Source organism: Gossypium raimondii, chromosome 6, assembly GCF_025698545.1.
Source record: "Gossypium raimondii isolate GPD5lz chromosome 6, ASM2569854v1, whole genome shotgun sequence".
In the NCBI taxonomy this organism is placed as follows: domain Eukaryota; kingdom Viridiplantae; phylum Streptophyta; class Magnoliopsida; order Malvales; family Malvaceae; genus Gossypium; species Gossypium raimondii.
Window position 1 is genome coordinate 11,711,528 of NC_068570.1, and position 15,464 is coordinate 11,726,991.

The 15,464-nt window shown below is 33.4% G+C and overlaps 2 protein-coding genes across 2 annotated transcripts; both read left to right on the top strand.

Annotated features, from left to right (window-relative positions):
- Positions 1-204: 204 nt before the first annotated feature.
- Positions 205-5,606, top strand: LOC105773182 (uncharacterized). Its single transcript, XM_012594885.2, has 16 exons — positions 205-479; positions 568-617; positions 720-780; positions 921-1,016; positions 1,103-1,252; positions 1,466-1,597; positions 1,850-1,977; positions 2,321-2,363; positions 2,553-2,636; positions 3,147-3,188; positions 3,353-3,423; positions 3,525-3,578; positions 3,686-3,791; positions 3,923-3,991; positions 4,623-4,766; positions 5,307-5,606. Exons 1-16 carry the CDS (start codon positions 306-308, stop codon positions 5,415-5,417), a joined length of 1,515 nt encoding a protein of 504 aa, XP_012450339.1. The 5' UTR covers positions 205-305; the 3' UTR covers positions 5,418-5,606.
- Positions 5,607-5,829: 223 nt separating this feature from the next.
- On the top strand, positions 5,830-9,491 carry LOC105773184 (protein arginine N-methyltransferase 1.1). Its single transcript, XM_052632401.1, has 8 exons — positions 5,830-6,215; positions 6,596-7,077; positions 7,213-7,276; positions 7,365-7,507; positions 8,201-8,288; positions 8,446-8,561; positions 8,702-8,852; positions 9,118-9,491. The coding sequence occupies exons 2-8, from the start codon at positions 6,925-6,927 to the stop codon at positions 9,321-9,323; spliced, it is 921 nt and encodes a 306-aa protein (XP_052488361.1). The 5' UTR covers positions 5,830-6,215; positions 6,596-6,924; the 3' UTR covers positions 9,324-9,491.
- The last annotated feature ends 5,973 nt before the right edge of the window (positions 9,492-15,464 follow it).

Sequence of the window (15,464 nt, forward strand, 5' to 3'; positions counted from 1 at the left end):
AAGTAGCTACCTAACTATTTATCTTATTCAACTTTTTTATTAAATAAAAATTAAAATAATTATCAAGAAAATTTTGAATTTTCGATCCATTATCAAACAAAATCTATACTAAATTACTTTATTTAAATCATATTATTTTAATTTTTAAATAAAATAAATTGAAGTTTGACAAAAAGGCACCAATCGGGTCAGGCCAAGCATACCTAAGATAGTCACGTTGGCACTTGTCCGTAGTTCTGAAATGGGAAAATCCCAAATAATTTGAAGCACTGCTACTCTTCAGTCTTCAGCTTAGTTGCTTGAAAATGGCGAAATCATCGAGAGAAGCCATTTCCATGGCTTCAACCTCGCCGTCGTCTCTCTCTCCTCCGAAGGTACCCATGGAGCTCCACGTATCCAACCGTCAAAAGCTCCTCAAATCTCTTCGCCAACACCTCTCCAACTCCTCTCGCCCCCATCATGGCTTCGTTCTCCTCCAGGTACTTTTATTTAAGTAATATTTCAATAACTTCCATCCACAAACGCCTTCATCGAAGTTAATTTTTATTGGATTAATCGATCAAACAGGGTGGCGAAGAGCAAACGCGCTATTGCACCGATCACATCGAGCTGTTCAGGTACCTCGACTTTGCCTTTCTCTTTTAAACTTCCAATTACATTAGAATTCAGTTCAATTTGAATAAAATAATTGACATTAATGACAATTGATCGGTTTTTAGGCAAGAGAGTTACTTCGCTTACCTGTTTGGTGTGAGGGAGCCTGGTTTCTATGGTGCTATTGTAAGTTCTTTGTATGACCTTCTTTTTTTAAATTACAAATTTTTTAACTTCTGAATCCTTTCTTAAATGGTAGAGTTTAAAGAATTTATAAACGGTTGAAGATTTGAAGTTGATAAATTCTCCTTTTTTACCCATTAAAGGACATTGCAACTGGGAAATCCATTCTTTTTGCGCCTAGGTTACCAGCTAATTATGCTGTTTGGTTGGGGGAAATAAAGCCAGTTTCCTACTTTCAGGTGACTATTGTATTTATGTTCACTGTTTTGTTATGCCAGCGATTGTCTTTGTTTAGTATATTTTATGTTTACATTCCTGTTGGCAGGAAAGGTATATGGTTAGCATGGTCTACTACACTGATGAGATTGTTCAACTCTTGGTTGACCAATACAAGGGATCTGGAAAACCTTTATTGTTCCTCCTACATGGGCTTAACACTGATAGCAATAATTTCTCAAAACCTGCCGAGTTTAAGGTTTTACATTATGTCCACTATTCTACTTTCATTTGCCTTTTTCCTTTTACTTTTAGAACAGTGTGATATTATATCTCGAGTTCTAGTGTACTTTTCTTATGCCAGAGTTACTGAATTAATGCATACCTTTGACTCAAAGTTATGATGTTATGTAAATGTATCATTTTGTTTGTTATAGGGTTATGTAGTTTTTTCTCCTTATCTTGATTTTAGGGAATAGAAAATTTTGAGAGAGATTTGACAACTCTGCATCCCGTATTGACCGAGTGCCGAGTTTGCAAGTCAGATTTGGAGCTTGCTCTTATCCAAATTGCAAACAATATAAGTTCTGAAGCTCATGTTGAGGTAATCACTTTATTTCATAGCTTGGACAACAACTGTATTTTTTTTTTTGCATATTTAAGTAAATGATTATCAGATATAATCTGTCATTCTTCATGATTTAGCGTTTAGTTTATAGCCAGTTACTTGGTTCTTCTTCTTTCCTTTCTTCATTGTTTACTTTGCCTGCATCATTAATTTCTTTGCAGATTCGTTTTTCTTAGTGTAATATTGAGAATGATAATTTAACATGTACTTGCTTTTCTATATAACTAGGTTATGAGAAAAACTAAAGCAGGTATGAAAGAATATCAGTTGGAAAGCATGTTTCTTCATCATACCTACATGTATGGTGGCTGTAGGCACTGTTCATATACGTGTATTTGTGCTACTGGTGAAAACAGGTTAGGATTATCTCAGGTCCTGATTGTTTCTTGTTTAGTACGTTCCATGGAGTAATAACTGCACATTAATAATGTTTCATGCCTATTTTCTCAGCATTTACCTTTTAAGTAAAGCATCAATAGAATAAAACCCAGGATAGCTACAGTTGTTATAAATTCCACTACAATACCTCGTTATTATGAAAAATTTTCAATGTCAACAGCTGGTACTCTGCTTGTCATTCTGTATAATTTGTGAATTCTGCTATTCTTTTGGAACGCTTTACTTGTTCTATGATTAATATTTGCGTATGACATGTTGATATTGGATCAAAATAATAATCCTTATGTTTCTATGGTGCAGTGCTGTTCTACATTATGGACATGCTGCAGCTCCTAATGACAGGGTATAATTTTCAATATTTGTCCTATAATGTTTGAAATATATGATAGTTTCATCTGCACGAAAAACACAATCCCATTGAGTTGTTAATGATGTGAATAGCAATAAGAGTTTCAAATTGATCCATTTAAGTTAATCTGATAAAATGGAAGTAGTTCGTAAGGTTTCAACATTGTATATGTCTTTCCTGCAGATCTTAGAAGATGGAGATATGGCCTTGCTTGACATGGGAGCTGAGTACAGTTTCTATGGATCTGATATTACATGCACATTCCCTGTGAGTATGTCTGTTTATGTTGCAATCAATGTCTTTTCTTATGTGCTCAATGCTGGATATGGGCTGCTCACTTTTCAATCGAAGCATTTAATGCAGCTGCACAAAAGAAACTCAATATTCTGACATGTTTGACTCCTTTCCTAGTTCTCTCAGTTCTTTGGTTTAATTTTTCAAAGCCATTGAGACTGGTTCCCCCCAAAAAATAGCATTTACCATTGGCATTTGTCCTAAGATTTGAAGCAGAAATTGTAGGGTTTTGCATGTCCAAATCTTGTGTCACTTGTATGGGTTTACGAATAAGTATCTTTGTGACCTTTGGGGCTGAGTCTTTCCTTAGCAGCAGACTATTAGGATAACTAATATTTCTAAACCTTGTAGAGAATACTGATATATCTTCAGAAAATAAAAAAATCTACCACGCTAGAAGGACTCTGAGTAAGAGGCTTGTTTGTTCTCTAGTATATGGTGATATAAGTTTCCTCTCTAAAGTAAATCCTACCATGAATGCAGGTGAATGGGAAGTTTACAAGTGACCAGAGCCTTATATATAACGTAAGTATTTATTCTTTGATCAATGAGTGATGGGTATATCAAGTTTCCTCCTATGAGAATCAATATTGAGTTGACTATTGAATAAAAAAAAGAAAAGAAAATAATCCTTTCGATTTAAGTTGTCATTATTTGATCTTCCTTTTCGTACATGCTATGTTCTGCAGGCTGTCCTTGATGCTCACAATGCTGTTATAGCTGCTATGAAGCCTGGTGTGAGCTGGGTGGATATGCACAAGTAAGGGCAAAGAAAAGTAATACTTATGAGATTATTTTTCTTACAATATTTTTCTTTTATCTTTAATATGTATTTTCTTGTTTCCTTTTTCTCTGTTGCAGATTAGCCGAGAAAATCATTCTAGAGTCGCTGGAAAAGGGCAACATCCTTGTTGGGTAAATTCTATCTTCTTAATGATGTACTTGTTTCTTTGATTCACTTCTTGTTAGTACCATTAGAAGTAAATCTTTTTAGTAGCTGGCTTAATTTTTTTTTATTGTAGAAACCTTGATGATATGATGGTTGAACGAGTGGGTGCTGTTTTTATGCCTCATGGTCTGGGCCATTTATTGGGTATTGATACTCATGATCCTGGTGGTTATCCAAAGGTCTTTGTGACTAACTTATCTGCTTATAGATTTTTTTCTCTATGGTAGTCTTACTTTACTCAGTTTGTTGGTAGCTACAATTTTCAAATTTTCATTTCTCTTATGGGTTTGGAAGGGTTACACTCTTGCAGGGCATAGAAAGACCAAAAGAACCTGGTTTGAAGTCTTTGCGTACTGCTAGACAACTCCTGGAGGGAATGGTAAGTGTTATTTCTTTCCCTTTTTTTTTTCTTGTCAGAGGAGGGTTCTAATATGTTGTACAATACACTGGTTAAACATTTCATTATTTTTGTAGTCAAATGAAATCAGAATGTTGATCAAGTATGTTTTAAATTTATATTTGTTTCATTTGCAAAACCATCACTTATGTTTAAATTTGAAAACTATTTTTGTATGGTATGTTTTATTCAAATTACAACATAAACCATTTTTGTAAAATTAATGGCTGCCTCCTTCCAAGGACTACAATTCAAGGTCCTAATACCAATTGTTCTTGTTGATTATTGTTTCTCTGCTCATAGTTAAGCTTAGTCAGCTGAACCTCTTGATGTGCTTTGGTATAACATAACGTATGACATATCAACTATTTTTCTTGAGAAACTCTGTGGTAACAGCCCTTTAATTTTCAATTAGTTATTCCTAGTTTAAGTCTATGACATCATGGTAGTGCATGAAGCCCTTAAATTGTTTTAAAAAGGAATCAGTTTGCATTAATTATATCACTATGAAGGTTCAAAGAATTGATCTTTTGTTCTTTCTTATAAAAGTTCTACACATGGAATTCAAGTAGTGCTTTAGAGATGTATTAAAGCTTGCGTCTTCTTGTTGTAGGTGATAACAGTGGAGCCTGGATGCTATTTCATTGATGCATTGTTGGTTCCAGCTATGAAAAGCGCAAACACTTCAAAGTTCTTCAACCGTGAAATAGTGGACAAATTTAAAAATTTTGGTGGAGTTCGAATAGAAAGTGATGTGGTATATATTTACTTAATCTTACAGTTATTGAAGTCCAAAATTTCCTGCCTTATTTCTATTACATATATAAGTAGTCGGTCTGTGTGTCAATCATAGTTTAAAAACAAATCAACTCTATCACTTATTATCGTCTACATGCATGTAGAAATAGGTATTACATTTCCCTATGCTGTTAATAAAATGGGTCACAGCGACAAAACTACGTATTGGCTATAAAAGAACTGAAGAAGAGTTTTGGTTGAGAATCTTCAGTGTTCTAAGTTCTAACAATTCAGTTTACGAATTTGCTTCTTGGTGTTCGAGTGTCTAGGAGTATGGATAATGTACTGCAAGATTTGTGGGATGCTAACTCTTGCTGAATACATGCAATCCTTATAAAACCCATGAATACTTTACAGCTAGCTCATGTGCAAAGAATTTAGTCATAGGGACTTTCGTGTATTGTGCTACATTTGTGTAAAATACATTTAGGGTAGGCTCTGCGTTTTTATCTGTTTGTGTCATTGTTCTTAATCATACAGTTCCTTTCTTCGATTGTAGCTTGTAACGGCCAACGGTAGCAAGAACATGACAAAAGTTCCTCGAGAAACATGGGAGATTGAAGCTGTCATGGCAGGGGGACCATGGCCACTCAACAAGGCCTCTGGTTAATCCCAAAGTGATGGGGAAGCTTTAGTCAAGTTTTTTCAACATTGTTATGTACCTGAGAATGTGGGGACCGGAAGATCTCTCCCTATCAGCCAATAAAAGTTGACTTGTTTGTATTATTGATATTTATATCTTATCAGTCTTACCAAATTAAATAATTAAACATTTGTTTATGCACTGGATGTTTTAGTATCATATGCCTAATATATGGATTGTCTAACGGGAATAATACACCCAAATAAAAAATAAAAAAAATCATTGGCTTTATCTGAGATCAGTCGCTGGTAAAACGACGTCATTTGAAATATTGCACATTTATTTTAGAATATTTTCTTTTGAAAAAACTTTCGACATTCGTCCCTCTAAAAATCTACCGGGACGTGACAGTACACCAACCGCTATTTAAACGCAAGCAAATTGCAATATAGCTCGCAAGTGGAGCTAACCTTTCTCACCAATACAAAGCGGAAAAGCCCTAACAAAAACCCTAACCTTCGCCCACTTTCCTCCGCTAAACCCTAATCACTGTCATTAGGAAAATGGGTCGCCGCAAAGGAAGCAACACGGCCCAAACCTCGACGAACTCTTCGAACCAATTCGAAGGAACGAAGATTCGCTTCCAAGACGCCGACGACGATGGAGTCGCTACTGACAGCTCCAATCTTGACGAATCAATCCTTGCCGTTGATAAAGCTGCTGAAGATGTTTCCATGGGAGAACCTAACGTCTCCTTTGTAGATAGCGATGCCGGTGATGATAAAACCAGTGCTGATTATTACTTCGATTCTTACTCTCACTTTGGTATATTTTCTTATTCCTCTTATTTTGTAGCTTTGATTTTTTACTGTTATTTTTCTTGTCGATTAGAAAACTGGGGGAAACTGTGAGATTTTTTAGTGTTGGCTTTAACTTTGCTTATGAGGAAGCTTCGAATGAGGGAAGAAAATTTCAATCATTGCAAAATTTAGGGCTCTTTCAGTTCTATAGTTTGCTTATGTCTAATTTAATGAAGCTCTAGCAATTTCTGGCTTTATCTTACACGTTTAATAAATGGCAATTTAGCAGTATACATTTGGCGCTGCATTGGGTTGACTAATATCTGTCCTTTAAATAGTATCGTTTATGTGCAGATAGCACATTCTTTTGAAGCTTATTTTGAATTTTCCTTTTTTGGTATGCAGGAATTCACGAAGTAAGTGTGCTGGACTTGGACTATTGAATGCAGGGCATTTTCTTGTTTGGATATTTTTGAGTTCTTCATAGAATAGTTTTGCTTTGGTACCATTACTTTCTGAATATTGGTTGCTGAATATTTGTGAATGAAGGTTCAGCTGTAATCGTTCAATTTATTTAAGCTGACCCACGACATAATGTGTTGTGCTTGCTTTCCGGAAACAATTATCATTTTCACTTAAGCATGTTGGTTGTAGTGGAAAAGCTTCGGAGAATTGAATAATTTTTTACTTAAACTTGTTTCTATGCTAACCTGCTAGTCACTGCATTTCAGGAAATGCTCAAGGATGTAGTGCGAACTAAGACATATCAAAATGTTATTTATCAGAATAAGTTTCTATTCCAGAACAAAGTAGTTCTTGATGTGGGAGCTGGAACTGGAATCTTGTCCTTGTTTTGTGCAAGGGCAGGGGCTGCACATGTTTATGCAGTATGTGGTCCTGTTCCTTTGTGCTTTTTATTTCTGTTTTATCTGTTGGTTATATTTCTCTGGCCAGCATATTTATTTCATTCCTAGTGTCCATCCCAAGTTTGCTTAACGTGGTTAATATTTTCCCATTCCTAGGTCGAGTGCTCTCACATGGCTGATATGGCTAAACAAATTGTTGAAACAAATGGATTGTCTGATGGTGGGGTTTACAAAACTTTGTTGTGTCTTATTGTATTGATTCTCTATTTCATTCCATTGTTTACACTAAGAATTATTTTGTGTTACAGTGGTTACAGTTTTGAAGGGAAAAATTGAAGAAATTGAGCTTCCTGTTGCCAAAGTAGACATCATTATATCAGAGTGGATGGGTTACTTTTTGTTGTTTGAGAATATGTTGAATACAGTGTTATATGCGCGTGATAAATGGCTGGTAAGTTGCTTCTACTATTGATACTTTTAACATCTTCTGGTTGATATATTTTCATGATTGCTGGTATAGGAATATGCTTGTGTGTATATATTATGTACTCAGAAGTTCCTTCATGATTCATTATGTGTGTGCTGTGTTAAACTGATATTCAACCTGGATTCATGCTTTGCATATACAGGTCGGTAAGTCAGCATAATGTGTTAGGTATGCCTTGGGTTAGGTTGGGTTGTTATCAACTGACTGTGAAAGCAGGTTGCCTTCTATTGGTTGTTTCCTATGATATTTATATCCAGTGCACTCTCATGCTACTGATCTGAAAATTTACTATAACAAACAGTGATGTTGCATGGTCATATTATCCTTGTTTTCTTGACATTTCCTATATCCCACTTGGCCTTTTTTTTACTTCTCTCTGTGGATTACAATATGTAACATGATTGCTTACATCCTCTGCTGGCTGGTATGATGTGCACAAGGTGGGCTGTAAGTGAGGTCTAAATATAACTGTTTATGATTGAGACTTTAACTACATCTTTGTTTAATCTTCTCTTTGAGCAATATTTTGCTTGCTCTTTTATGTGGTGGCTAAGTGGCCTTTTAAGTTTATTGTTTTGCTCTTGAATGCAAATTTTTGTTGGTTCCTTATATGCTGTATTTTTTCAATCAAATTTCTTATATGGTTGCCCATGCCAGGTCAATGATGGTGTTGTGCTACCAGATAAGGCTTCTCTTTACTTGACAGCAATTGAGGATGCAGAGTACAAAGATGACAAGATCGAATGTGAGCGTAGTAGACTGATACTTTGATATTGTTCTTTGTATTCGAGTTCATCTGTAGTTACGGGCTTTCAATCAGTTTTTCTATTGTGGTTCTTTGCAATTGAGTTCTTGTATTCTTATATTTCACATCTTTTCTCCATTGCATCATCTTGCTACAGTTTGGAATAATGTTTATGGGTTTGACATGAGTTGCATCAAAAAGCAAGCTATGATGGAACCTCTTGTGGACACAGTTGACCAGAATCAAATTGTGACGAATAGCCACCTTCTCAAGGTGAGAATAAATAGCACAAGCGTAACTTATGTATATGTATATATCATTGTGTATCTATTTAAGCATATGGTCGCTGAAAATTCTTGACTTATTGTCCTTGGAATTTATCTGCTATATTTATTTTGCTTTTCTTTATTCAGACAATGGATATCTCCAAGATGGCTCCGGGTGATGCTTCTTTCACTGCATCTTTTAAGCTTGTTGCACAACGTGATGATTACATCCATGCTTTTGTTGCGTACTTTGATGTATCATTTACCAAGTGCCACAAATTGATGGGCTTCTCTACAGGTTTATCTCTTCTTTCTTCCTTGTTTCCTTGTTTCCATTTCACTCCAGCCAATAGATTACGAAATTTTATATATCCTATGTCCTTCCCATCATATCTATGTTTAAAGCAGCAAGCTTTGTCTATAATTATTTTGCCCTAGCAATACAATAATGCATCTCTGCTCAGGTCTTATGTTTCGTACAATTAATCCATGTTTCTGAGTTTTATCAAAAGAAAAGAAAGAATCGATGTTTCTGACTTTTTCAAATAAAAAACAAAATATAGGGCCAAAATCGCGAGCTACACATTGGAAGCAAACGGTGTTGTATCTAGAGGATGTGCTAACCATATGTGAGGGAGAGGCAATAGTTGGTAGCATGACTGTTGCACCAAACAAGAAGAATCCCCGAGATGTTGATATAATGGTAAAATATTCATTCAGTGGTCGGCGTTGTGTGGTTTCAAGAGTTCAATTCTACAAGATGCGCTGATGTTTCTCACTACTATTTTTATCCACCACCACCATAAATTTATGGCCTAGGCTAAAGCATGAAGATGCTGCTCCTATTTTAATGCATTTGTATTCTAACATTCCTCAACTGCTTGAGAATATTGGTTCTTTCATATGGAATGTAACATTTGTTGCCCTTTAATTTTCATTGATTCTTTACCATGTTTGCATGAGTAAATTAGGATTATAAGTTTGTCTCGTGTTTTTAGATTTTTAACTTGGAAGTCCTGAAACCTCAATATTGCTGTTTTCTTGTTTGAATCATCTTCCAATGGAGAAGTGATGACTCTTATAGATCCAGGCCGATCTACAATAGAAAGTGTGAGGCAAGTGGACAAAATATGGGAGCAATTAAAAAACAGATGTATCAACGGATTGTGTATCGACTGACCCACCCAAACTCAAATAGTAGTGAGCTTCCCGCGTAATCAAACATCATTTTTTACATTTGAGCTCAACTCAAGATTTGATTGAGTTACTTGAGTTTGATTAAGCTCATTTATATTCAAGTTTTTTTTATATATAAAAATGGTTTAAATGTAATACTAATTTTATGATATAAGAACATATAAAAATGGAAAGTTTGATTAGGTTTATGAGTGGTTCTAGTTGAGTATTACGGTGCTCAGATTTGACTCAATTGATAGCTTGAGTTTAACTTGATAATTATTGAATTTAATTCATGTTTTTAGTCAAACTTGAATAACTTTCGAGTATTTCTAGGATTGAGGAAAATAAAAATCAAACTAGCAAGATTTAGATAGTTTTGGTTCATAAGTTAAAAAACCACTTTAATTGAATCAAATCAAATCGAATTTTATTTTTATTTAATGTATAATTATTTTAATTTTCTATGATGTAAAAATAAATATTTTATATTTAAGACTTAAAATGTTTGTATTAAAAATTATTATAAAAACACTATATACTATATGGAGTATTGGTAATTTTTATTTACTTGAAAAATTAATTTATTTTAAAATATTTAATGAATTTTTTTTGAAACTTGATCAAATAAACTATCCAAAATTTATAAAAATAATTTTATCCAAATAAAGTACAAAAACTCAAAATTCAAATTTAATATAGAAATAAAAACAAAAATCAAATTAAACTATAATGAAGTTTAAATAATCCAAAAAATAAAGTTCAATCAAACCTAATCACCAATCTAAACTTGTTAAGGGAGATCAGCTCCTCTGGAAGAATTATTTGAAGTGTTGTCCTCGAGTATGTTGATCTAGTCCCTCAACGATGGAAGGAATTGTCCCCTCGAGAGAGTCTTGTCTCCCACTTCACGAAAAGTTGTGTACGGTTCATAGAGGGGAGTGCCTCAACCGAACATGGATGTACAACCACCACTAAGAGGCAACGTGAGCGTCTCACCTTTTGCTGGGATTCGAATCCTTAACCTATCGAATATAGGTCAATTGTTGGGGTATATGGTACCACTTAGTCAAAGTGGTACCCCTTTTATTAGTGAAGGGGTCGGCTCATCTGAGAGAAGTCTTCAAAGTGTTGTCCTTGAAGATGCCGATCTGGCCCCTTAACAATGGAAGATATTGTCCCTCGGAGGAGAGTTTTGTCTCCCATTTCATAGAGAATCGTGTATGATTCACGGAGGGGAATGTCTCAACCGTACATGTACGTACGACCACTGACCAAGAGGCGACATGAGCATCTTACCCTTTGTGGGACCCAAACCCTTGGCCTATTAAATATAGGTAAAATGTTGGGGTATACAGTACCACTTTAGCTCGGGGGACAATACCTTCCGTTGTTGAGGGACTAGATCAGCATCCCCAAGGATATAACACTTCGAAGATTTCTCCCGAAAGAATTAATTCCCCCTCAACAAAACTTATCAACAAGGGTATACAATTTGCATGGCCTTAATTTCTATAATTATTAAATTTAAGCTTATATTATATATAATATATTTAAATTTTATAAAGCCAACTTTCATTATATATATAAACCCAACAAGAACTCGTAAATTAGAATGCATAAAAAAAATAAAATTAAGGGTATATTTGTTTCGTTGAAAACGGCTTCCGGAAAATAATTTATGAAAATGACTTACCTCCCTAAAAAGTGAATATTTTCGGTGTTTAGATAAATCAGATAAAATAATTTTGTTGTTTGATGATTTTTAAAAATATTTTATAAAAGTTGTTTTCAATAAAACAAACATACATTTGATGTTTTCTTATCTTTTCATTATTTAATTGAGTTTATTTTATATCTATAAATTTATATTTTATATTGTTTTTGTATATATTAAAAATATTGTTAAATTGATTCATTACAACGTCATTTTTAGTTACATAATGAATATTTATTATTTAAAGATCTAACATCAACAAAATTGACAAAAAAAATAATGTCAACAATTGGACTTGATTTTCAAATCAAAAGTAGATGGACTAAATTCTTGAAAATAAAAGTACAAAGACTAAATTGCAAATTTGTGAAGAGTACATAGGCATATGACATATTTTAACCTTTATACTACAAAACATTTATTATTAAAGTATTAATATTGAATATGTTCAATTATGCGAAGAATATTATTTAAAATTATTATTTTTAAAATTTATTATTGAAATAAAATTGAAATATTAAATAATTTTTAAAATAATAAATTATATTAGTTATATTAATAAATTATTATATGACTAAATATAAATAATTAAATATGTATGTTTAATAATATTGAAAAATACAATATTTTAATATTTTTAAATATAAAAGAAAAATTATTATGATTTAAGTTAATTTTTATATAAAATAAAATTACCTATAGAAGTTTTTTCCAAAAATGACTTACGCTTTTTAAAAGGGTAAGTCATTTTACAGTAAAAGTGCTTATTTTATGTTGATCTATAAGTTATTTTTTGCTGACAAAATTATTTTCTATGAAACAAATACAGGAAAATGCAAAAAATATTTTTCCATAAAACCTTTTACATTTAAACAAACAGAGCCTAAATGAAAAACAAATCAGTGTTGAAGTGGTAACAAACATTTCTAAGTGATGTAGCTTTTTTTTTTTCATTGGCATGTTATCTTTTAGTTAAAAGAAGAGGTGCAGTGAGTTTAGAAAAATAAACGTGCACCATTTTCTATCCAAATAAAACACTAGTGCTGTGAGAAAAGAATATTAAGTTCTTTTGAATCCAAGGGAACCTTAAACTGCAGCTCTTAATCAACACAGAGTTCAATGCATAAACTTGAAAATTATTCATAATCTTGTTTTATTTGAGAGTTAATTGCATCAAATATCCTAAGACTATGATACTCATTTTAAATTAGTCCTTAAACTTTAAAATATTTTAATTACATCTTAATCTATTGATGTTTGTTATTGCTTTTCTTTGGAAATTAAAGACAAATAATAGTCTCCTATGCAGTGATGAAATTGGTAAGAGAGTGGAGGGTTTTGATACAACATGTGATCTTTGTCATGTTAAAAATGAGTCCTTGAATCGCTTATTTCTTATGGAAATTTAATTTGGTTCAGATTGTCGATGATCAAGATAATAATAAAAATTTCATCCTTGAGAGGAATAGGACCCTCATTCCAAGTAAAAAGGTAGTTACCATAACATTTATGTCATTTCCAATATTTGTGGACATTTAGTTAGAGAGAATTGTTGTTGTTTCTAAGAAAGGCTTGGCCAACTCCATTTCGACAATATCAAGCTAACACATTAGAGCAAAATCTCCCCCAAAAAGGCAACTAGAATTAACATTCTAGATGAAAGAACAAATGAATTAAGGAATGCTTATTATACTATCATTAGCACCAAGTGGATTTTCAAGAACAAAATAGATGAATATGGACATATAACTAGCAATAAAGTAAGACTTGTGGTGTAGGGATACACTCAAGTTGAAAGAATAAACTTTGAGAAAACTATTGCACCAATTGCAAGACTTGAAACCATAAGATGCTACTTGTTACGTGTTAGTACAAATCTTTGGTGAGGAAAATCTCAAACACACGAACGAAACTCAAACAGAAAATGAAGAAATAGGACAAGACCTCAAGGCATGTATCAAGCCACTATCTTTAAAGTTCTATTCATCCCCACCTATATTTGGTGTGCAAAAGAGTTTCAAGCAAATTAACCTTGACGATACAATGAAGTCAATGACTATTTGTGTTTTGCATTTATGAGAATAGTCTACTAAGCACTGAGCAATTTATCACAAGAAGCTCAATTTCTACAAAAAATTACTGCAGAAACTCTTTTTAGAACAATCTAATAATTTTAGAAAATTAGGAAGGATAGAAAGAACTTTAGAACTTCTTGGTGTGATTTCCAAATGAAATCTCATTCCTATTTATATGAATTTTCATGTCTCTTCATAGAGACATCTTCCAATAGATGTATTTTCGAATAATAATATCTTTAAAAGACATATTTATTCATCTAATATTATAACTATTCAAGTAATATTATTTGAATATTTATAATTATTTTCAAAAATCAAGTGATATAACTCTTGACCAATGACCAAAAGATTTATCTTTTAATTAATTACACCCATTCATTTATAATTATTGGAACATTATAAATATTTGAAAATATTCCAACAATCTCCCCATTTTCAAAATATTTTCGATTTTGATATTCTTGGAAATCAATTTGCATAAATGAAGTTGTATTACAATTGAATCTTCACTTAGTGAAAACTTGTTAAAGCTAATCGGAATTGCATGGTAGACTAAGCTTTGAACCAGCTATTCCATTTGATTAACCAAACACATCTTACACAATGATTTCAATATCGGTAATGCATAGTATCCAGGGACACTATTATGGTTATGTGTTTGTGTCCTCTTTTCATTAGTGTTGTCAAAATCAAGCCCTTGAGCTCCTAGAAGCGACCACACTTCCACTCACATAGGTAGATCCCATCAAGAGTGTTCCCGTAATTATAACACTCTAACATATTTATGTTATGGGTCCATTAAGAGTACATTACTCATCATTCCTTTATCGTTACGGGCACCTAGCACTTTAATCTTAGGATAGATTTATTTATAGTGTTAACAGTCACATACTAATGATGTACTTTGTCTTATTGAACTCAAGACTTGACGTTATACCAAGCATTGAGTCGAGTTTCTATCATGGTTGACTCTAATTAATGGGCTTGTGTCCCATCCTTTTTGAGGTCTTGCTGGCTACATCTCTAATAAGGCTTTTTGTCAAATGATCCACCAAATTTTCACTTAACCTCACAAAATTAATAGTGATCACTTCATCAGAGATTAATTATCAGACATAGATATTTCTTAATCCAATGTGTTTAGACTTTCCATTATATACTTAGCTATATGTCTTTGCTAGAGTAGCCTCACTATCACAACGAATAGAAATAGGTAAAATTGGCTGAGGCCATAGAGGTACATCATAAAACAAATTCTTAACCATTCTGCTTTTTTAGATGCAGTGGCCAATGCAATAAATTCTACTGTCATGATGCAATCAGTAATACATGGTTGTTTCTTGGAACCCCAAGAAATGACTCATCCACCAAGAATGAAGATCCATCCACTAGTGTCACGGGGCTAGACCTTTCATCTCGCAATCCATGCGGCCTTAGGCGATCCGTTCATCCAAACTTGGCAAAGTCAGCCTTTACTCAAGTGAGGATTCTTTTAGAACTCCTCCAAGGCACCAAATTGAAGAGCGGAAGCGATTTATGCCAAAAGAAGAACAACAAAGAACAACAGAAAGAACGCTCATAAAGTGTTTGAGTAAATGCTCTCTATTCTCTTATTCACAAAGAATAATGAAACAATGAATGGAGTGAGTACAACTGAGGGGGAGGCTCTCTATTTATAGTTGAGCTCCCTCAAAATCGACGGTCAAGATGTATTTACATTGACGGACGAGATTAGCTATATCCCTTTATTTTAGAGATTTATAAGGTATGCCATATCAAATCTAATCTAATCTTTACAAGATATGATTCCCTCTATCTTCTAAGATTAGTTACCATATCAGCCTAAGTTGCCATGTCTTCATTATCGGGCCAACCAAGCTTCAATCTGACAGGCTTCTCTAATAGCTCTTTGAATCGAGTCAGTTCTCGTGGGCCAAAT

What these genes read in the sequence shown, in the direction of transcription:
- LOC105773182 (XM_012594885.2), top strand. Translation starts at nt 306, where the DNA reads ATGGCGAAATCATCGAGAGAAGCCATTTCCATGGCTTCAACCTCGCCG. An exon ending in GATCACATCGAGCTGTTCAG is followed by an intron (nt 618 to 719) that starts GTACCTCGACTT and finishes ATCGGTTTTTAG; the next exon opens with GCAAGAGAGTTACTTCGCTT. An exon ending in ACCAGAGCCTTATATATAAC is followed by an intron (nt 3,189 to 3,352) that starts GTAAGTATTTAT and finishes TATGTTCTGCAG; the next exon opens with GCTGTCCTTGATGCTCACAA.
- LOC105773184 (XM_052632401.1), top strand. Translation starts at nt 6,925, where the DNA reads ATGCTCAAGGATGTAGTGCGAACTAAGACATATCAAAATGTTATTTAT. An exon ending in GGGCTGCACATGTTTATGCA is followed by an intron (nt 7,078 to 7,212) that starts GTATGTGGTCCT and finishes TCCCATTCCTAG; the next exon opens with GTCGAGTGCTCTCACATGGC. An exon ending in ATTGATGGGCTTCTCTACAG is followed by an intron (nt 8,853 to 9,117) that starts GTTTATCTCTTC and finishes AACAAAATATAG; the next exon opens with GGCCAAAATCGCGAGCTACA.